The sequence below is a fragment of the Melospiza georgiana genome, chromosome 7 (assembly GCF_028018845.1).
Source record: "Melospiza georgiana isolate bMelGeo1 chromosome 7, bMelGeo1.pri, whole genome shotgun sequence".
NCBI classification, from domain to species: Eukaryota; Metazoa; Chordata; class Aves; order Passeriformes; family Passerellidae; genus Melospiza; species Melospiza georgiana.
In genome coordinates, this window is record NC_080436.1 from 18,310,778 (window position 1) to 18,334,057 (window position 23,280).

Consider the following 23,280-nt stretch of genomic DNA (forward strand, 5'->3'; position numbering starts at 1 on the left):
GCTGGGTGGGATGGGTAGGGAACACATTCAGAGAGCATATAAATGACTTCTGCTGTAATGTAATGTTTTATCTTTTATTTGCTTTTCAGACCCACCAGGTCCACCTGCAAATCCAAGAGTGACTGATACCACAAAGACAAGTGCATCTTTAGCCTGGAACAAGCCTCACTATGATGGTGGTCTTGAAATCACTGGCTATATAGTAGAGCATCAAAAAGAAGGAGAAGATGAATGGGTGAAAGACACAATAGGGACTGCTTTAAGAATCACTCAGTTTGTTGTAGCTCCTCTGCAGACCGGGGCCAAGTATAATTTCAGAATCTCTGCCATGAATGCTGCAGGTGTTGGTGAAGCGGCAATAATTCCAAGTGTGGAAATCGTTGACCGAGAAGAGATTCCTGACTTTGAACTGGATGCTGAGCTAAGAAGAACACTTGTTGTTAGAGCTGGATGCACTATTCGGATTTTTGTACCAATTAAAGGGCGTCCAACACCAGAAGTTACATGGACAAAAGATGATGTTTCACTCAAAGGACGTGCCAGTATTGAAAATACCGACTCTTTTACACTCTTGATTGTCACAGAGTGCACCAGATATGATGCAGGAAAATATGTAATGACTCTTGAAAATGCTGCTGGTAAGAAGACTGGCTTTGTAAATGTAAAAGTCTTGGATACACCAGGTCCACCAATAAACCTTAAGCCTAGAGAAATAACTAAAGACAGCATCACCCTCCAATGGGATATGCCTCTGGTAGATGGAGGTTCACGTATAACCAACTACATCGTTGAGAAACGCGAATCAACTCGGAAGGCATATTCAACAGTCACAACCAACTGCCAGAAGTGTTCCTTCAAGGTTCCTAATTTGGCGGAGGGGTGTGAATACTATTTCAGAGTACTAGCTGAAAATGAGTATGGTATTGGTGAGCCAGCTGAAACTACAGAACCAGTAAAAGCTTCTGAGGCCCCATCCCCACCTGAGAGCCTTAATATTATGGATGTAACACGGAATTCAGTTAGCTTAGCTTGGCCAAAACCAGAACACGATGGTGGCAGCAAGATCACTGGGTATGTAATTGAAGCACAGAGAAAAGGAACCAACCAGTGGGCACACATCACCACTGTAAAAACGCTGGATTGTGTAGTAAAGAATCTAACTGAAAATGAAGAGTATACTTTCCAGGTTATGGCAGTTAACAGTGCTGGAAGAAGTGCCCCAAGGGAAAGCAGACCAGTTATTATCAAGGAGCAAACAATGCTACCAGAGTTTGACCTCCGTGCTCTTTACCAGAAAACAGTCATTGCCAAAGCTGGTGACAATATCAAGATTGAAATCCCTGTACTTGGTCGTCCAAGGCCTACTGTGACTTGGAAGAAAGAAGACCAAATACTTAAGCAAACACAAAGGGTAAATTATGAAAATACAGCAACTGCAACCATACTGACCATCAATGAATGTATTCGAAGTGATAGTGGTCAATATCCACTGTCAGCTAAAAATATTGTTGGAGAAGTTAGTGAAGTAATCACAGTTCAGGTTCATGACATACCTGGACCACCTACTGGACCAATCAAATTTGAAGAAATTTCATGTGATTTCCTAACATTCTCATGGGAGCCTCCTTTGAATGATGGTGGCGTACCAATAAGTAACTACGTTGTAGAAATGCGTCAGACTGACAGTACCACGTGGACTGAATTGGCAACTACAGTGATACGCACTACATTTAAAGCCATTCGTCTCACTACTGGAGTTGAGTATCAGTTCCGCGTTAAAGCTCAAAACAGATATGGAGTTGGTCCAGCCATTACTTCAGAGTCTGTAGTTGCCAACTACCCATTTAAGGTACCTGGGCCTCCTGGCACTCCTCAGGTGATTGCAGTCACCAAAGAAACCATGACCATTAGCTGGAATGAGCCAGTTAGTGATGGTGGAAGCCCAATACTGGGATATCACATTGAAAGAAAAGAGAGAAACAGCATTGTTTGGCAGACTGTAAGTAAAATGTTGGTGTCAGGAAATATCTTCAAATCATCTGGACTTACCGATGGCATTGCATATGAATTCCGTGTTATAGCAGAAAACCTGGCTGGGAAGAGTAAGCCAAGCAAGCCATCTGAGCCTGTGTTTGCCCTGGACCCAATAGATCCACCTGGTAAGCCGATACCTCTGAACATTACAAGACATGCAGTTACACTGAAGTGGACTAAACCAGAATATAATGGAGGTTTTAAGATAACTGGCTACACTGTTGAAAAAAGAGACCTTCCTAATGGCCGTTGGCTGAAGGCTAATTTCAGCAATATACTGGAGACTGAATTCACTGTCAGTGGTTTAACAGAAGATGCTGCCTATGAGTTCCGTGTCATTGCTAGGAATGCTGGTGGAGCTGTTAGTCAGCCCTCAGAGCCATCAGATGCAATCACTTGTAGAGATGACATTGAAGCACCAAGGATAAAGGTGGATGCTAAATACAAGGACACCATAGTGCTGAAAGCAGGTGAAGTTTTTAGACTTGAGGCTGATGTTTCAGGTCGCCCTCCACCAACTATGACATGGACAAAGGGAGAAAAAGAACTTGAGGACACAGCAAAATTAGAAATAAAAATAGCAGATTTCTCTACCACTCTCACCAATAAAGATTCCTCAAGAAGAGATGGTGGTGCTTACACACTTACTGCAACAAACCCTGGTGGCTTTGCCAAGCATATCTTCAATGTTAAAGTTCTTGATAGACCTGGTCCCCCAGAAGGGCCTTTGGCTGTGTCTGAAGTCACTGCAGAAAAATGTGTGCTGTCGTGGCTACCCCCGCTGGATGATGGAGGAGCAAAGATTGACCATTATGTGGTTGAAAAACGTGAAACAAGTAGATTGGCGTGGACATCTGTAGGCGCAGAAGTTCCAGTGACTAAACTGAAGGTTACTAAACTGTTGAAGGGCAATGAGTACGTGTTCCGAGTCATGGCTGTTAACAAATACGGAGTTGGTGAGCCTCTGGAATCAGAGCCCATTCTTGCAGTAAATCCATATGTTCCACCTGATCCACCTAAAACACCTGAAGTTACAGCAATTACAAAGGATTCTATGGTTGTCTGTTGGGGCCATCCTGATTCTGATGGTGGGAGCCCAATAACTAACTATATTGTGGAACGTCGAGACAAGACCGGTCTACGGTGGGTGAAATGTAACAAAAAGGTTGTTACTGACTTACGTTTTAAAGTGTCTGGACTGACAGAAGGCCATGAATATGAATACAGAGTCATGGCAGAAAACGCTGCTGGTGTCAGTGAGCCAAGCCCAACCAGTCCATTCTATAAAGCCTGTGATACTGTGTTTAAGCCTGGTCCCCCAGGTAATCCTCGTGTTTTGGATAGCAGCAAGTCTTCTATTACAATAGCATGGAACAAACCAATATATGATGGTGGTTCAGAGATCACAGGTTACATGGTTGAGATTGCTCTACCTGAAGAAGATGAGTGGAAGATTGTAACTCCACCAATGGGTCTAAAGGCCACTTCTTTTACCATCACTGACTTGAAAGAAAACCAAGAGTACAAAATACGGATATATGCTATGAACTCTGAGGGTCTTGGCGAACCTGCTCTTGTTCCTGGCACTCCAAAAGCTGAAGAAAGAATGCTACCTCCAGAGATTGAACTTGATGCAGAGCTACGTAAAGTTGTAACTATTAGAGCTTGCTGTACTCTGAGACTCTTTGTCCCAATTAAAGGAAGACCAGCACCTGAAGTTAAATGGACAAGAGAACATGGGGAATCTTTGGATAGAGCAAGCATTGAATCAACAAGCTCCTATACTTTACTTATTGTTGAAAATGTAAATAGATTTGATAGTGGAAAATACATACTGACAATTGAAAACAGCTCAGGTAGTAAAACAGCTTTTGTGAACGTCAGAGTTCTTGATACTCCAGGGGCACCTCAAGATTTGAAAATAAAGGAAGTTACAAAATCTTCAGTTACACTCACATGGGAGCCTCCTCTCATAGATGGTGGCTCTAAAATAAAAAATTACATCGTTGAAAAGCGTGAATCAACAAGAAAAGCTTATTCAACTGTTAATGCCAATTGCCACAAGACCAGCTGGAAAGTTGATTCACTGCAAGAAGGCTGCAACTACTACTTCAGAGTCCTTGCTGAAAATGAGTATGGAATAGGCCTTCCAGTTGAAACTTCAGAATCCATAAAAGTGTCAGAAAGACCACTTCCACCAGGGAAAATAACTTTGTTGGATGTGACAAGAAATAGTGTAACCTTATCTTGGGAAAAACCTGAACATGATGGTGGTAGCAGAATTCTGGGCTATATTGTAGAAATGCAAAGCAAAGGCAGTGAAAAGTGGTCAACCTGTGCTACCGTGAAAGTTACTGAAGCGACCATCACAGGACTGATCCAAGGTGAAGAATATACCTTCCGTGTTTCAGCTCAGAATGAGAAAGGTATCAGTGATCCTCGCCAGCTGGGTATACCAGTGGTTGCAAAAGATCTTGTGATCCCCCCAGCTTTCAAACTGCTGTTTACCACTTTCAGTGTTCTAGCAGGAGAGGACTTAAAGGTTGATGTTCCTTTTGTTGGTCGACCCAAACCGGCAGTGTCTTGGCATAAAGACAATGTGGCACTGAAGCAGACTACAAGAGTAAATGCAGAAAGCTCAGAAAACAACACAGTGTTAACAATAAAAGAAGCATGCAGAGAAGATGTGGGATCATATTTAGTTAAACTTACAAACTCTGCTGGTGAAGCAACTGAGACACTAAATATTGTTGTCCTTGACAAACCAGGACCTCCAACTGGACCAGTAAAAGTAGATGAAGTCACAGCAGATAGTATTACCATTTCCTGGGAACCACCCAAGTATGATGGTGGTAGCTCTATCAATAATTACATTGTAGAAAGAAGAGACACTTCCACCACGACTTGGCATATTGTGTCAGCTACTGTTGCTAGAACAACTATAAAAGCATGTCGTTTAAAGACTGGCTGTGAATATCAGTTCAGAATTGCAGCTGAGAACAGATATGGGAAGAGTACGTATCTCACCTCAGAGTCAATAGTAGCCCAATACCCATTTAAAGTTCCTGGTCCACCTGGAACTCCTTTTGTAACAAATACCACAAAAGACAGCATGGTGGTACAATGGCACGAACCAGTCAACGATGGCGGTAGCAGGATCATTGGTTATCACTTGGAGCGCAAAGAAAGAAACAGCATTCTGTGGGCTAAACTGAACAAAACACCTCTTCCGGATACCAAATTTAAGACAACTGGCCTTGAGGAAGGTCTTGAATATGAATTCAGAGTCTCTGCAGAAAACATAGTGGGAATTGGAAAGGCAAGTAGAGCATCTGAGTGCTATACTGCACGTGACCCATGTGACCCTCCGGGTCGTCCAGAACCTGTAATTGTCACAAGAAGCTCAGTAACACTCCAGTGGAAGAAGCCTATATATGATGGTGGAAGTAAAATCACAGGTTATGTTGTTGAAAAGAAGGAATTACCTGATGGCCGTTGGATGAAAGCAAGCTTTACAAATGTCATTGATACTCAGTTTGAAGTAACTGGTCTAGTCGAAAACCAGAGATACGAGTTTCGTGTTATCGCACGAAATGCTGCAGGTGTTTTCAGTGAACCATCTGAGAGTTCAGGGGCAATTACAGCAAGAGATGAGGTAGAACCACCTCAGATAAGTATGGATCCAAAATTCAGAGACACTATTGTAGTGCATGCTGGTGAGTCATTCAAGCTTGATGCTGATGTTCATGGCAAACCAATACCTTCCATTCAGTGGTTAAAAGGTGATCGTGAGCTGACAAGCACTGCTCATATGGAAATAAAAACTACTGATTTTGCAACAAGCCTCAGTGTGAAGGAAGCAACGAGAGTTGACAGTGGGCAGTATGTACTACTGGCAAAGAATGTTGCAGGTGAAAAGAAGGTTCCTGTTAATGTCAAAGTTCTTGATAGACCTGGACCTCCAGAAGGACCTGTTGAGTTTACAGGTGTTACAGCTGAAAAATGCACACTGTCATGGAAACCTCCACTACAAGATGGTGGTAGCGATATTTCACACTACGTTGTAGAAAAAAGAGAAACCAGTCGCTTGGTGTGGACTATTGTTGACTCAAATGTGCAAACCCTGAACTGCAAAGTTACAAAACTTCTAGAAGGAAATGAGTATGTTTTCCGCATCATGGCAGTAAATAAATATGGTGTTGGTGAACCTCTTGAGTCTGACCCAGTAGTCGCAAAGAACCCATTTGTTGTGCCACTTCCTCCAAAGGCTCCAGAAGTCACAGCAGTTACCAAGGATTCTATGATAGTTGTATGGGAAAGACCAGCCTCAGATGGTGGCAGTGAAATCCTTGGCTACGTCCTTGAAAAACGAGATAAGGAAGGCATTCGCTGGACAAGATGTAACAAACGCCTGATAAGTGAACTGCGATACAGAGTGACTGGTCTTATAGAAAATCATGATTATGAGTACAGAGTTTCAGCTGAAAATGCTGCTGGTCTTAGTGAACCAAGTCCACCTTCTACTTACTACAAAGCATGTGATCCTATTTACAAGCCAGGTCCACCCAATAATCCTAAAGTTACGGATGTCACAAGATCTTCAGTTTTTCTTTCATGGGGTAAACCTATATATGACGGTGGCTCTGAAATTCAGGGATACATTGTGGAAAAATGTGATGTAAGTGATGGTGAATGGTCAATTTGTACCCCTCCAACTGGAATTAAGAATACTCACATGGAAGTAGAAAAATTAGTGGAAAAACACGAATACAAATTCCGCATATGTGCAGTTAATAAAGTAGGAGTTGGAGAGCATGCAGATGTTCCTGGTTCTGTTGTTGTCGAAGAGAAGATGGAGGCACCAGACCTTGACCTTGACATGGAATTAAGGAAGATTGTAAATGTGAGAGCAGGAGGTTCCTTAAGACTGTTTGTTCCCATCAGAGGTCGTCCAACACCTGAAGTAAAATGGGGTAAAGTGGAAGGTGACATCAGAGAAGCAGCTATTATTGATACCACTAGTAGCTTTACTTCCCTTGTTCTAGATAATGTTAACAGATTTGATAGCGGAAAATATACTCTGACCTTGGAAAACAGCAGCGGAACAAAGTCTGCATTTGTCAGTGTAAGAGTACTGGATACCCCAAGTGCACCTGTTAATTTAAAAATCAGAGAGATCACTAAAGACTCTGTTTCACTTTCATGGGAGCCTCCTCTCTTGGATGGTGGAGCAAAAATAAAGAATTTCATTATTGAAAAGCGTGAAGCAACAAGAAAGGCATATGCAGCTGTTGTAACAAACTGCCACAAGACTTCATGGAAAGTAGATCAACTTCAGGAGGGCTGCTATTACTTCTTCAGAATCTCTGCTGAGAATGAATATGGAATTGGCCTCCCTGCAGAGACCAGTGACCCAATTAAAGTTGCTGAAGTTCCACAGCCTCCTGGGAAAATAACAGTGGAGGATGTCACAAGAAACAGTGTCTCACTTAGCTGGGCAAAACCTGAACATGATGGTGGTAGCAAAATCATACAATATATTGTTGAAATGCAAGCAAAGGGTAGTGAGAAGTGGTCAGAGTGTGCTCGTGTTAAAACACTTGAAGCAGTTGTTACTAATCTAACTCAAGGGGAAGAATATCTTTTCAGAGTAATGGCTGTCAATGAAAAGGGTAAGAGTGATCCTCGAGCACTTGCAGTTCCAATAGTTGCCAAAGACCTGGTGATTGAACCTGATGTAAGACCTGCTTTCCACAGTTACAGTGTTCAGGTGGGACAGGACCTAAAAGTAGAAATACCAATTGCAGGTCGACCTAAGCCAACTGTTACCTGGGTTAAAGATGGGCAGCCATTGAAGCAGACAACAAGAGTCAATGTCAGTGATTCAACTGACCTCACTGTATTGACCCTTAAGGAAACTAGCAAAGAAGACAGTGGCACTTATGAAATCACTGTGGCTAATGTTGTTGGGCAAAAGTCTGCCTCTGTTCAAATTATTACTCTAGACAAACCTGACCCTCCAGTTGGACCTGTGAAGTTTGATGAAATAAGTGCAGAAAGTATTACCCTGTCATGGAATCCCCCAGTGTACACAGGCGGCTGCCAAATCACCAACTATATTGTGCACAAGAGAGATACAACAACCACTGTATGGGAAACAGTTTCAGCTACTGTTGCAAGAACTACACTGAAGGTGACTAAACTGAAAACTGGTTCAGAATACCAGTTCAGAATATTTGCTGAGAACAGGTATGGGCAGAGTTTTGCATTGGAATCTGCACCGGTCGTAGCACAGTATCCCTACAAGGAACCAGGACCTCCTGGGACACCGTTTGTGACAACAGTTACAAAAGACTCCATGGTTGTACAATGGCACGAACCAGTAAATGATGGTGGCAGTAAAGTGTTGGGTTACCATCTTGAGAGAAAGGAGAAAAACAGCATCCTATGGACTAAAGTAAACAAGACTATCATTCAGGACACAAGTTTTAAGACAAATAACCTTGAAGAAGGAATTGAGTATGAGTTTCGAGTTTCTGCAGAAAACATTGTTGGTGTAGGCAGAACAAGTAAAGTTTCTGAGTGCTATGTAGCTCGAGATCCATGCGATCCTCCAGGTCGCCCAGAAGCTATAATAATAAAAAGAAGCTCTATTACTCTACAGTGGACCAAACCAGAATATGATGGTGGAAGCAAGGTTACTGGTTATATTGTAGAGAAACGTGACTTACCAGATGGTCGCTGGATGAAAGCGAGCTTCACAAATATCATTGAAACTCAGTTCACTGTTACAGGACTTACTGAAGACCAAAGATATGAATTTAGAGTAATTGCAAAGAATGCTGCAGGTGCAATAAGCAAACCTTCTGACAGTACAGGACCAATAACAGCAAGGGATGAAGTTGAACTTCCACGAATTTCAATGGATCCGAAGTACAAAGACACTATTGTTGTAAATGCTGGTGAGACATTCAGACTTGAGGCTGATGTCCATGGAAAGCCACTACCAACCATTAAGTGGTACAAAGGAGATAAAGAGCTTGAGGACACTGCTAGATATGAAATAAAGAACACCGATTTCAGTGCATTAATAATTGTAAAAGATGCTATTAGAGTTGATGGTGGACAGTACATTCTAGAAGCCTCTAATGTTGCAGGAACAAAGACAGTAACAGTAAATGTAAAAGTCTTGGACAGACCAGGACCTCCAGAGGGCCCAGTCCAAGTGACAGGAGTTACAGCTGAAAAATGTGCACTGGCATGGGGTCCTCCTCTTCATGATGGTGGCAGTGATATTTCTCATTACATTGTAGAGAAGAGAGAAACTAGTCGCCTGGCGTGGACTGTGGTTGCTTCAGAAGTTTTACCTACAATGCTGAAAGTAACAAAACTCTTGGAAGGAAATGAATACGTCTTCCGTATCATGGCAGTTAACAAATATGGGGTTGGTGAGCCATTAGAATCTGTGCCAGTAATGATGAAAAATCCATTTGTGGTTCCTGGACCACCAAAGGCCTTGGAAATTACCAACATCACGAAGGATTCTATGACTGTGTGCTGGACCCGGCCAGACAGTGATGGAGGTAGTGAAATCGTAGGTTACATTGTAGAAAAGCGAGACCGAGCAGGCATCAGATGGATAAAATGCAATAAACGCCGCATTACAGATTTGCGATTAAGAGTTACAGGTTTAACAGAGGATCATGAATATGAATTCAGAGTTTCTGCTGAAAATGCTGCTGGAGTTGGGGAGCCAAGCCAAGTTTCTCCCTACTTCAAAGCTTGTGACCCGATGTTCAAGCCTGGCCCACCTACAAACGCCCATGTTGTGGATACCACCAAAAGTTCAGTTACACTCGGTTGGAGTAAACCTATTTATGATGGTGGTTGTGAAATCCAGGGATACCTTGTTGAAATCTGTAAAGCAGATGAAGATGAATGGTCGCTTGTTACTCCACAGATGGGCATACGTGCCACTCGATTTGAGATCAAAAAGCTTACTGAACATCAAGAATACAAACTACGAGTGTGTGCTCTCAACAAAATTGGTGTGGGAGAGCCTGCATCAGTTCCTGGTACTATTAAACCAGAAGACAAACTTGAAGCTCCAGAGCTTGATATTGATTCAGAGCTAAGGAAAGGGATAGTGGTTAGAGCTGGTGGGTCTGCTAGGATTCACATACCATTCAGGGGACGACCAACACCTGACATCACATGGTCCCGAGAAGAAGGTGAATTCACAGAAAAAGTTCAGATTGATAAAGGCATAAACTACACACAACTTTCAATTGACAACTGTGATAGAAATGATGCTGGAAAGTATATTCTCAAGCTGGAGAACAGCAGTGGTTCTAAATCTGCATTTGTTACAGTGAAAGTCTTGGACACGCCGGGACCCCCACAAAACTTAGTGGTAAAGGATATAAAGAAGGATTCTGCTGTATTATCTTGGGAGCCACCGATTATTGATGGTGGTGCAAAGGTCAAGAACTATGTAATAGACAAGCGTGAGTCAACCAGGAAGGCATTTGCAAATGTAAGTGCTAAGTGTGCCAAGACAAGTTTTAAAGTTGAAAATCTTACAGAAGGAGCAATTTATTACTTCAGAGTTATGGCTGAAAATGAATATGGAATTGGTGTTCCAGTTGAAACCAGGGATGCTATCAAAGCCTCAGAGCCACCTCTGCCTCCTGGGAAAGTAACACTCACTGATGTCACTCAGAGAAGTGCATCACTTATGTGGGAAAAACCTGAACATGATGGAGGTAGCAGAATTTTGGGATATCTTGTTGAAATGTTGCCTAAAGGAACAGAAAAGTGGAGTGTCGTGAGTGAGACCAAAACATGTAATGCAGAGGTGTCTGGTTTGAGTCCAGGACAGGAATATCAATTCCGTGTGATTGCCTACAATGAAAAAGGCAAAAGTGATCCCAGGGCACTTGGAATTCCTGTGATAGCTAAAGACCTGACTATTGAGCCAAGTTTCAAACTGATGTTTAATACATACAGTGTACAAGCTGGAGAAGATCTGAAGGTAGAAGTACCATTTATAGGTAGACCCAAACCTACTATTACTTGGACAAAAGATGAGCAGCCACTGAAACAGACAACCAGATTAAATATTGAGAATACGACAACATCAACTATTTTACATATTAAAGAAAGCAACAGGGAAGACTTTGGTAAATATACAGTAACAGCAACAAATGCAGCAGGTACAGCAACAGAGCACCTGAGCATAATTGTACTAGAAAAGCCTGGCCCACCACGAGGACCCGTCCGCTTCGATGAAATTAGTGCAGACTTTGTTGTTTTATCATGGGAACCACCTGATTATACTGGTGGCTGCCAGATAAGCAACTATATAGTAGAAAAGCGTGACACAAGCACTACCACATGGAACATTGTGTCAGCAACTGTTGCAAGAACAACCATCAAAGCAACAAAGCTTAAAACAGGTACTGAATACCAGTTCAGGATTTCTGCTGAAAATAGATATGGGAAGAGCTCTCCTTTGGCTTCTAAATCAGTTGTTGTGCAATACCCCTACAAGGTGCCTGGACCACCTGGAACCCCATTTGTTACAGCATCCTCCAAAGACCACATGATTGTACAATGGCATGAACCAGTTAACGATGGAGGAAGCAAAATTCTTGGCTACCATCTTGAACGTAAAGATAAGAACAGCATTCTTTGGACAAAGCAGAACAAGTCACTTATTGTGGACACCAAATATAAAACAGACGGCCTTGAAGAAGGTCTTGAATATGAGTTCAGAGTTTCTGCTGAAAACATTGTTGGCATTGGAAAAGTCAGCAAAGTATCAGAACTGTATGTTGCCCGAGATCCTTGTGACCCACCTGGCCGCCCAGAGGCCATTGTTGTTACAAGAAATAATATCACACTGAAGTGGAAAAAGCCAGAATATGATGGTGGAAGCAAAATAACTGGTTATATTGTGGAAAAGAAAGAACTACCAGACGGTCGCTGGATGAAAGCCAGCTTTACAAATGTATTGGAAACAGAATTTACAGTAAGTGGTCTTGTCGAAAACCAACGATATGAATTCCGAGTAATTGCAAGAAATGCAGCAGGTTGCTTGAGTGAACCATCTGAAAGTACAGGGCCTATTACTGCCAGAGATGAAATTGAAGCACCAGGAGCTTCATTGGATCCTAAATACAGAGATGTCATTGTTGTTCATGCTGGAGAAACCTTTATTCTTGAAGCTGATATCCATGGCAAACCTATTCCTGACATTACATGGTCAAAAGATGGTAAAGACCTTGAAGAAACAACTGCAAGAATGGAAATTAAATCTACCATTGAGAAAACAAGTCTCACTGTCAAAGACTGTATAAGAGTAGATGGAGGTCACTATACCCTTAACCTCAAAAATGTTGGTGGCACCAAATCTATACCAATCACTGTGAAAGTGCTTGACAGACCAGGACCTCCAGAAGGACCTTTGAACGTTACAGGTGTCACTGCAGAAAAATGCTACTTGTCATGGTCTCCACCTTCACATGACGGTGGTTCTAGTATCTCACATTATATCATTGAGAAGAGAGAGACAAGTAGGCTTTCATGGACGCAAGTAGCAACAGATGTGCAGGCTCTAAATCACAAAGTAACCAAACTTCTTCCAGGCAATGAATACATTTTCCGTGTAATGGCAGTGAATAAATATGGAGTTGGAGAGCCCTTGGAATCTGAACCAGTTGTGGCTCGTAATCCATACAAGCCCCCTGGTCCTCCTTCAACACCTGAAGTTTCAGCAATCACAAAAGATTCTATGGTGGTAACATGGGGTCGCCCAGAAGACAATGGAGGAGCTGAAATTGAAGGTTACATCCTTGAAAAACGAGACAAGGATGGTATCCGGTGGACCAAATGCAATAAGAAAAGGCTGACAGACTTGCGATTCAGAGTAACAGGTCTAACTGATGGGCATTTCTATGAGTTTAGAGTGTCTGCTGAAAATGCTGCAGGGGTAGGGGAACCCAGTGAGCCATCCATTTTCTATCGTGCTTGTGATGTATTATATCCACCAGGTCCGCCTACCAATCCAAAGGTTACAGACACTTCCAGGTCATCAGTTTCCCTGGCCTGGAGTAAGCCCATTTATGATGGTGGCGCTCCTGTTAAAGGATATGTAGTGGAAGTAAAAGAAGCTGCTGCTGATGAATGGACTACCTGCACCCCACCAACAGGCCTACAAGCAAAGCAGTTCACCGTGACAAAACTGAAGGAGAACCAGGAGTATAACTTCCGCATCTGTGCCATCAACTCAGAAGGAGTAGGAGAACCTGCAACTATACCTGGTGCAGTCTTAGCAGAGGACAAGACTGAACCTCCTGAAATTGAACTTGATGCAGATCTCAGAAAAGTAGTCACTGTACGTGCTAGTGGTACTTTACGCCTGTTTGTCACCATCAAAGGAAGACCAGAACCTGAAGTTAAATGGGAGAAAGCAGAAGGAACAATTAGTGAGCGAGCTCAGATTGAAGTCACCAGTTCCTACACAATGCTGGTCATTGACAATGTCAATAGATTTGATAGTGGTAGATATAATCTTACATTAGAGAACAACAGTGGCAAAAAATCTGCTTTTGTTAATGTCAGAGTGCTTGATACACCTAGTGCACCTCTAAACCTGACAATCAGAGAAGTGAAAAAAGATTTTGTAACTTTAGCCTGGGAAGCACCACTTATTGACGGCGGAGCTAAAATTACCAACTACGTAGTTGAAAAGCGAGAATCTACAAGAAAGGCATATGCCACAGTTACAAGCAACTGTACTAAGAATTCCTTCAAGATTACTCAGCTACAAGAAGGATGTAGTTATTATTTCCGTGTTCTGGCTGTAAATGAATATGGGGCTGGTTTACCAGCAGAAATTGCTGATCCAGTTAAGGTGTCTGAACCACCTTCTCCACCTTCAAAGGTCGTTCTTGTTGACGTGACTCGCAATTCTGCATCAATTAAATGGGAAAAGCCAGAGAGTGATGGTGGTAGCAAAATTACTGGTTATATAGTAGAAATGCAGACTAAAGGAAGTGTAAAATGGAGTGCATGTACCCAGGTGAAAACACTGGAAGCCACAGTAACAGGCTTAAGTATGGGGGAAGAGTACAGCTTCAGGGTGATTGCTGTTAATGAAAAAGGAAAAAGTGATCCAAGAGAACTTGGTGTCCCAGTCATTGCAAAAGATATTGAAATCCAGCCATCTGTTGAGCTTCTTTTTAACACATTCACAGTGAAAGCTGGAGATGATCTTAAGATTGACATTCCATTCAGAGGGCGACCTCTTCCCACTGTTAGCTGGAAGAAAGATGGGAATCCCTTAAAACAGACAACCAGAGTAAATGTTCAAACATCAAAGTCTTTAACTTCACTGTCCATCAAGGAAGCTACAAATGAAGATCTGGGACAGTATGAATTACATCTTTCAAATACTGCTGGAACAACAACAGTTTCTCTAACTGTAGTTGTCCTTGACAGACCAGGGCCACCAACTGATGTTAAAATTGATGAAGTTAGTGCTGATAGTGTAACTCTGTCTTGGAAACCTCCAGCATATGATGGCGGATGTCACATTAGCAATTACATTGTGGAGAAGAGAGATACTACCACAACAACATGGGAGGTCGTATCTGCAGCAGTTGCAAGAACATCAATTAAAGTATCTCGGCTTGTCACTGGATCTGAATATCAGTTCCGTGTTTGTGCAGAAAACCGCTATGGGAAGAGCACTTATACCAATTCTCCTTCTGTTGTGGCAGAGTATCCATTTAAGCCTCCAGGTCCTCCAGGAACACCTCGTGTGGCACATGCAACCAAGTCTTTCATGATTGTAACTTGGCAGGTACCAGTTAATGATGGAGGCAGCGTAGTACTAGGATACCATTTGGAGCATAAAGAAAGAAGCAGCATTCTTTGGACAAAAGTCAACAAGAGCCTCATAACTGATACACAAATGAAAGTTACAGGTCTTGATGAAGGACTCATGTATGAATATCGTGTGTATGCAGAAAACATTGCTGGAATAGGCAAATGCAGCAAAGCATGTGAACCAGTTGCTGCAAGAGATCCATGTGATCCTCCTGGTCAACCAGAAGTTACTAATATTACAAGAACATCTGTCTCATTGAAGTGGACTAAACCAGAATACGATGGTGGAGCTAAAGTAACAGGATATATTATTGAACGCCGAGAACTACCAGATGGTCGTTGGCTAAAATGTAATTTTACTAATGTGCAAGAAACATACTTTGATGTAGGTGGACTTACAGAAGACCAGCGTTATGAATTCCATGTGATTGCAAAGAATGCTGCTGGACTCTTCAGTCAGCCATCTGAATCAACTGGACCTGTGACCGTAAAAGATGATGTAGAGGCTCCAAGAATTATGATGGATGCCAAATTCAGGGATGTTGTAGTTGTGAAAGCTGGAGAAGTGTTTAAAGTCAATGCTGATGTTGCAGGACGGCCAATACCCGTGATTTCATGGACAAAAGATGGCAAGGAGCTCGAAGGGAAAGCTAGAGTTGAAATAGTGTCAACAGATTTCACTACCGCAATAACCATTAAGGACTGTATCCGAGGGGATTCAGGACAGTATGTACTAACACTACAGAATGTTGCAGGAACAAAATCTTTGGCAATTAATTGCAAAGTACTTGATAGACCTGGCCCACCTGCAGGTCCATTAGAAATAAATGGCCTTACTGCTGAAAAGTGCCATTTGTCATGGGGACCCCCTCAAGAAAATGGTGGTGCAGATATTGATCATTATATTGTAGAAAAACGTGAGACCAGCAGAATTGCATGGACACTTTGTGAAGGAGAGCTTAAAACAACATCTTGTAAAGTGACAAAATTACTCAAAGGTAATGAATATATTTTCAGAGTCATGGGAGTTAACAAGTATGGCGTTGGTGAGCCTCTAGAAAGTGTTGCTGTCAAAGCCCTAGACCCATTTACAGTTCCAAGCCCACCTACATCTTTAGAGATCACCAGTGTGAGCAAAGATTCGATAACTCTGTGCTGGGCAAGACCTGAGTCTGATGGAGGCAGTGAGATCTCAGGCTATGTAATTGAAAGGCGTGAGAAAACCAGCCTAAGATGGATTCGTGTAAACAAAAAGCCAGTTTATGATTTAAGAGTGAAATCATCGGGTCTCCGTGAGGGATGTGAATATGAATTCCGGGTTTATGCAGAAAATGCTGCTGGCCTCAGTCTCCCAAGTGAAACCACACCATTGATTAAGGCAGAAGATCCAATCTTCTTGCCATCACCCCCATCTAAACCTAAGATTATGGATTCTACAAGGTCAAATATCACAATTGGTTGGACAAAGCCACTGTTTGATGGAGGTGCTCCAGTAACAGGGTACACTGTTGAATACAAGAAAACTGATGAAACTGACTGGACAACAGCTATTCAGAATTTAAGAGGCACAGAATATACCATAACTGGATTAACGTCGGGCTCTGAGTATGTTTTTAGAGTGAAATCCATTAACAAAATGGGTGTCAGTGAACCAAGTGATGTCTCAGAACCTCAGGTGGCTAAAGAAAGAGAGGAAGAACCTGCCTTTGAAATCGACAGTGAAATGCGGAAGACTTTAATTGTAAAGGCTGGTGGATCGTTCACAATGACTGTTCCTTTCAGAGGCAAACCAGTCCCAAATGTAACATGGAACAAACCAGACACTGATCTCCGTACACGTGCAAGCATTGACACTTCAAGTAATTGTACATCTCTTACTATTGAAAAAGCAACAAGAAATGATTCTGGAAAATATACATTAACGTTGCAAAACATCCTGAACACTACCGCCTTGACTTTAATGGTCAAAGTTCTTGATACACCTGGCCCACCATCTAATATTGCAACAAAAGACATAACTAAAGAATCTGCTGTGTTATCTTGGGATGTACCTGAAAATGATGGTGGAGCACCTGTAAAGAACTATGTAATTGAAAAACGAGAAGCTAGCAAAAAGGCGTGGGTCACTGTGACAAACAACTGTCATCGCCTGTCCTACAAAGTGACTGGTTTGCAAGAAGGTGGCATTTACTACTTCCGTGTCTCCGGAGAAAATGAATATGGTGTTGGAGTGCCTTCTGAGACCAAAGAGGGAACAAAAATAACAGGTATGTTTTACTAAGAAAAAATTTGTTAATACTTAAAATAATATGTGTTTTAAAGTGTTTACTTCAAAATAACGTCAAAAGCTTTAAATCTACATACAGTAAAATAAATAATTTTTGTAGGTACGTCTGTGGTTTTGCAAATAAAAAAGAGCTAACTAATAGCTTGAATTTTAAATTTTGCTTGGATTTTACTTAAAATATTTCTAATATACAAATTGGTTTAAAACCACATTTTCTTGATGGAGATTGTGTTCCTTTGTAATTGCAAATATTAAAAGTCAATATCTTCTATATTGTTTAACCTGTTGCACTTTTTTTCTCAGAAAAACCCAGCCCACCAGAAAAGCTAGGAGTCACAAACGTCACAAAGGACAGTGTTTCTCTTTCATGGCTAAAACCAGAACATGATGGTGGAAGCAGAATTATTAGCTATCTCCTTGAAGCTCTTGAGAAGGGACAGCAAAAATGGGTTAAGTGTGCAGTTGTAAAGACAACTCATCATGTTGTCCATGGTCTTAAGGAGAACGTTGACTATTTCTTCAGGGTGTCTGCCGAAAACCAAGCTGGTTTAAGTGATCCTAAGGAACTGCTGCTCCCCGTTACAGTTAAAGAACAATTAGGTATGCTTCCTGACGTGAGACAAAAGTCACATTCAATTGCATTCATATTTTAAAAGATGGAACATCCTTTTAATGGTTTGGAAATGTTTTCTTTTTCAGAATCTCCTGAGATTGACATGAAGGGCTTCCCTCATAACACTGTATATGTTCGAGCAGGATCAAATCTCAAAGTTGAAATTCCAGTTTCTGGAAAACCAGTGCCAAAGGTGACGCTGTCTAGAGATGGTGTTGCACTGAAACCTACCATGAGATTTCACACAGAAACCACTGCAGAAAGTCTCATCATTAACCTTAAAGAAAGTGTGGCTGCTGATGCTGGCAGATATGACATTACTGCTGCAAACTCAAGTGGCACCACAAAATCATTTGTTAATATTGTTGTGCTGGATAGACCCGGTCCTCCTGTTGGTCCTGTTGTCCTTAGCGATGTCACTGAAGAGAGTGTAACACTCAGATGGCAACCACCAGCTTATGATGGTGGAAGTCAGGTTACCAACTATATCGTACTGAAAAGAGAAACAAGTACTGCTGCTTGGTCTGAAGTGTCTGCCACTGTTGCTAGAACCGTTATCAAAGTTATGAGGCTCACAACAGGAGAAGAGTACCAATTCCGCATCAAAGCTGAGAACCGCTTTGGCATCAGCGATCACATAGACTCCCAGTGTGTGGTTGTCAAGCTTCCTTACAGTGAGTAACATGCTTCTCATGGTATACATTGATGTTTTAGTGCTCTCATGTTGAAAATACAGTTTTGTTAACAATCAATTCTTTTGCTATCATCAGCTACACCGGGCCCTCCTTCTACACCATGGGTCACTAATGTTACCCGAGAGAGTATTACTGTTGGATGGCATGAACCAGTCACTAATGGTGGCAGTGCTATCACTGGATATCACCTGGAAATGAAAGACAGAAATAGCATTTTGTGGCAGAAGGCTAACAAGACCCTTATTCGTACCACTCATTTCAAAGTCACCACGATCAGCGCTGGCCTTATCTATGAATTTAGAGTTTATGCAGAAAATGCAGCTGGCATTGGAAAAGCAAGTCGTCCTTCTGATCCAGTCCTTGCAATTGATGCTTGTGGTATGTACTCTCTATGAAATAATGAAACCCAGCAGTTTTGTTCCCCTGTAGTAATCTGTTTTGTACAATAAGACAATATTCAAAATAGCTGTTAATTATTGCCAATATTGTTGTTTCCTTCTGCAGAACCACCAAGAAACGTTCGTGCCTCAGATATTTCCAAGACCTCTATCACTCTCGCCTGGCAGAAGCCAGCATTTGATGGCGGTAGCAAAATCACTGGATACATCGTAGAAAAACGTGATCTTCCAGATGGCAGATGGACAAAAGCTAGCTTCACCAATGTTATTGAGACTCAGTTCACAGTATCTGGCCTGACACAGAATTCCAAGTATGAATTCCGGGTCTTTGCAAAGAATGCTGTCGGTTCCATCAGTAATCCCTCAGATGTTGTGGGTCCTATCACATGTGTTGATACATATGGTAAGTGTTTTGCAATGATATAATCATATAACTTTGGTGTACTAGGACAATGGCTGTGCTGTTTTGTAGAATCATGGTCTTTTAAATATATGGAAGGCTAGTTTAGAGTAATTGATTCAAGAAGCAGGACTGAGAGCATTTGGGCATGATAGTAAGGAGCATCTTTGGCTGTATCTCCATTTTTAAAATCTTCTGGTATCTTTATTCTCTGAGCAAAAGGAGTCTGCCCATGGTTCAAGTGGTTATATTTATACATGTAACTGTCTCTTCTTCATAGGATAAGTTCTAACTTATTCTAAGTTTATGATTTAAGTTATATATGCGCTCTTACTTTGATCTGTATTTTTCAAATACCTTTAACTATTAGATTAAATAAGGCAGTATTATTTGGGGAATTTATTAAATACAGGGCTACAATAAACATGTTTTTAACTTATTCTTACTTTTTCTTAAGGTGCACCTGAAATCGATGTGCCACCAGAATATACAGAAGTGGTGAAATACAAAGCAGGAACTTCAGTTAAGCTAAAACTAGGCATCTCAGGCAAGCCTATACCCACAATTGAATGGTTCAAAAATGGCAATGAGGTACTAACCAGTGCACTAGTGTCTTTTGAAAGCACAACAGAATTTGCTTCTATACTCATCAAGGATGCAAATCGACTTGACAGTGGCACCTATGAATTAAAATTGAAGAATGCCATGGGTTCAGCATCAGCCCATATTAGAGTACAGATACTTGGTAAGTCTTGAGATGCACGTGCATTTTACTGTTAAACAATAATTCAGCAGTGAATACTTAACATCATCTTTCTTCTGCTTCACAGACAAGCCAGGACCCCCAGGTGGACCTATACAGTTTAAGACAGTCACTGCTGAAAAGATTACAATAATGTGGGAGCCACCAGCAGATGATGGCGGTGCACCTATAACACACTACGTTGTTGAAAAGCGGGAAACAAGTCGGGTTGTATGGTCTTTAATTTCTGAAAAACTGGAGGGATGCATCATAACTACAACAAAACTCATCAAAGGAAATGAGTATGTGTTCCGTGTCCGTGGTGTGAACAAGTTTGGAATTGGTGATCCACTGGAATCTGAGCCCGTTATAGCCAAAAATTCATTTGGTGAGAAATAAATTCTATAAAATAACTTATGCAACTGAATTGTTTTGTGTACTGTTTGTAAGTAGCTCTGATTTACTGACATATGATTTTTTATTCAGTCACACCTGGACCACCTAGTACACCAGAAGTCACGAAGATAACCAAGAATTCCATGACTGTTGTCTGGAGTAGGCCCACTGTTGATGGAGGCAGTGAAATATCAGGATATTTTCTGGAGAAACGTGACAAGAAGAGTCTGAGTTGGTTCAAGGTCTCTAAAGAAACCATTCGGGACACCAGACAGAAAGTAACAGGTCTGACTGAAAATAGTGAATATCATTTCCGAGTTTGTGCCGTCAATGCAGCTGGACCAGGTCCCTTCTCTGAGGCTTCTGACTTCTACAAAGCTGCAGATCCTGTTGGTAAGATTCAATGTGCATTTCTTCCAATAGGTTAGAAAGCAATGGAAAATTAGTAGTTAGGCTGGGATTATAGCAACTAATTGAGGGCAGATTTTTCTTCCTCTTACAATTAGTGGGATTCTGATTGGTGTTTTTTTTCCCCATAAACTATCATTTACAGATAAGCCAGGCACACCAACAAAGCTGAAAGTTGTGGACACAACCAAGACATCTGTTACCCTTGGCTGGATTAAACCTGCCTATGATGGAGGAAGTCCAATTACCCACTATGTGGTGGAGAAGAGGGAAGGTGAAGAGCAAGAATGGACTGTAGTCAGTACCAAGGGAGAAGTGAGAACAACTGAATATGTTGTATCCCACCTTCAGCCAAGTGTTAATTACTATTTCCGTGTATCTGCTATGAATTGTGCTGGACAAGGAGAGCCTATTGAAATGATGGAACCCCTTCAAGCTAAAGATATTCTTGGTACTGTATTTCTTTGTGATTTATCATTTTCCTGTGTGTTTGGGGTTTTTTTAAAACCATTTCTTATTTTACATTCCAAGTATGCATTATTAATTTTTTATTTATTTCCACAGTGGCACCAGAGATTGATCTGGATGTTGCTCTTCGGACATCTATTGTTGCTAAAGCAGGTGAAGATGTGGAAATAACAATTCCATTCAAGGGAAGACCTCCGCCAACAGTCACATGGAGAAAGGGGGACAAGAATCTTGGTACTGATGAAAGATATATAATCCAAAACACAGAATCATCTACACTACTTGTTATTCCTCAAGTTACACGAAATGATACAGGAAAATATGTTCTTACAATTGAAAATGGAGTTGGAGAAGCAAAATCATCATTTGTGAATGTGAAAGTACTTGACACACCTTCTGCATGCCAGAAGCTGCAGCTCAAGCATGTTTCTCGTGGCACAGTTACACTGGTCTGGGAGCCACCTCTCATCAATGGTGGTTCTGAAATAACAAATTATGTTGTTGAAAGAAGAGATGCTACAAAGAGGGCCTGGTCAACTGTTACAACAAAATGTTCTCATACCACCTTTAAACTGACTAACCTGTCAGAAAAGACTGCATTCTTTTTCCGTGTTCTTGCTGAAAATGAAATTGGTCTAGGTGAACCTTGTGAGACCACTGAACCAGTGAAAGCTGCTGACGTACCAGGACCTGTAAAAGACCTAGCCATGAAAGACTCTACAAAGAGTTCTGTTAAATTGCAGTGGAGCAAACCTGACTATGATGGTGGTAGCATTATATCAGACTATGTTATTGAAAAGAAACTTCAGGAAGAGAAAGAATGGACATATGCAGGCACAAGCAAGAGCTGTGAATTTGTAGCTGACAAACTTAAAGAGCTGTCTGTCATGGAATTCAGAGTCTTTGCTAAAAACGAAAAAGGCATGAGTGACTCTGTTACTGTTGGACCCATTACTGTGAAAGAACTTATTATAACACCTGAGGCTGACCTTTCTGATATTCCTGGAGGTCAGATTGCAGTAAGAATTGGACATAATCTGCACGTTGAATTGCCCTATAAAGGTAAACCTAATCCATCAATGAGCTGGCTCAAGGACAACCTCCCTCTTAAAGAAACAGAACATCTTCGTTTCAAGAAAACTGAAAACAAGATAAGTTTAAGTATCAAGAATGTGAAAAAGGAGCATGGTGGCAAATATACTTTAATTCTTGATAATGTAGTCTGCAGAAAGTCATTCACAATCACTGTAATCACTCTTGGTCCTCCATCTAAGCCAAAAGCACCTTTAAGAATAGATGAAATCAAAGCAGATAGTGTAGTTTTGTCATGGGAGGCTCCTGATGATGACGGGGGAGGAGAAATTACTGGCTACAGCATTGAGAAGAGAGAAACATCACAAATGAATTGGAAGCTGGTGTGTTCAAGTGCTGCAAGAACAACCTTCAAAGTACCAAACCTTGTTAAAGATACTGAATATCAGTTTAGAGTTCGTGCAGAAAACAGATACGGAGTGAGCCCACCTCTTGTCTCAGCGGATGTTGTGGCAAAGCACCAGTTTAAACCACCAGGTGCCCCAGGCAAGCCTGTTGTATACAACGTAACTGCTGATGGAATGAGCATTTCTTGGGACGCTCCCGTTTATGATGGCGGTTCGGAGATTATGGGATACCATGTTGAAAAGAAGGAAAGAAACAGTATTTTGTGGCAGAAGGTTAATGTTGCATTAATATCTAACAGAGAATACAGGATTACTGGACTGCTTGAGGGCCTGGATTACCAGTTCCAAGTATATGCTGAAAACGCTGCAGGTCTAAGCCGAGCTAGTGAGCCAAGCAAATATACTTTGGCAGTCTCTCCAGTGGGTAAGTGAATAACTAATCACTCATCCAAGAAAATTCTGTTCTTGTAGATTATTGTGAGCAGTAATAAAAATAAATCTTCATT

At 41.5% G+C, this 23,280-nt stretch overlaps 1 protein-coding gene across 1 annotated transcript in view; it reads left to right on the forward strand.

Annotated features, from left to right (window-relative positions):
• Positions 1-23,280, forward strand: part of TTN (titin) — a 235,893-nt gene that overhangs the window by 190,085 nt on the left and 22,528 nt on the right. Inside the window, exons 223-232 of the mRNA XM_058028137.1 lie at positions 90-17,195; positions 17,519-17,815; positions 17,915-18,502; positions 18,599-18,901; positions 19,028-19,324; positions 19,779-20,066; positions 20,152-20,451; positions 20,550-20,852; positions 21,013-21,318; positions 21,432-23,198. Coding sequence (XP_057884120.1) covers positions 90-17,195; positions 17,519-17,815; positions 17,915-18,502; positions 18,599-18,901; positions 19,028-19,324; positions 19,779-20,066; positions 20,152-20,451; positions 20,550-20,852; positions 21,013-21,318; positions 21,432-23,198 — 21,555 coding nt within the window. The remainder of the gene's footprint in view (positions 1-89; positions 17,196-17,518; positions 17,816-17,914; positions 18,503-18,598; positions 18,902-19,027; positions 19,325-19,778; positions 20,067-20,151; positions 20,452-20,549; positions 20,853-21,012; positions 21,319-21,431; positions 23,199-23,280) is intronic.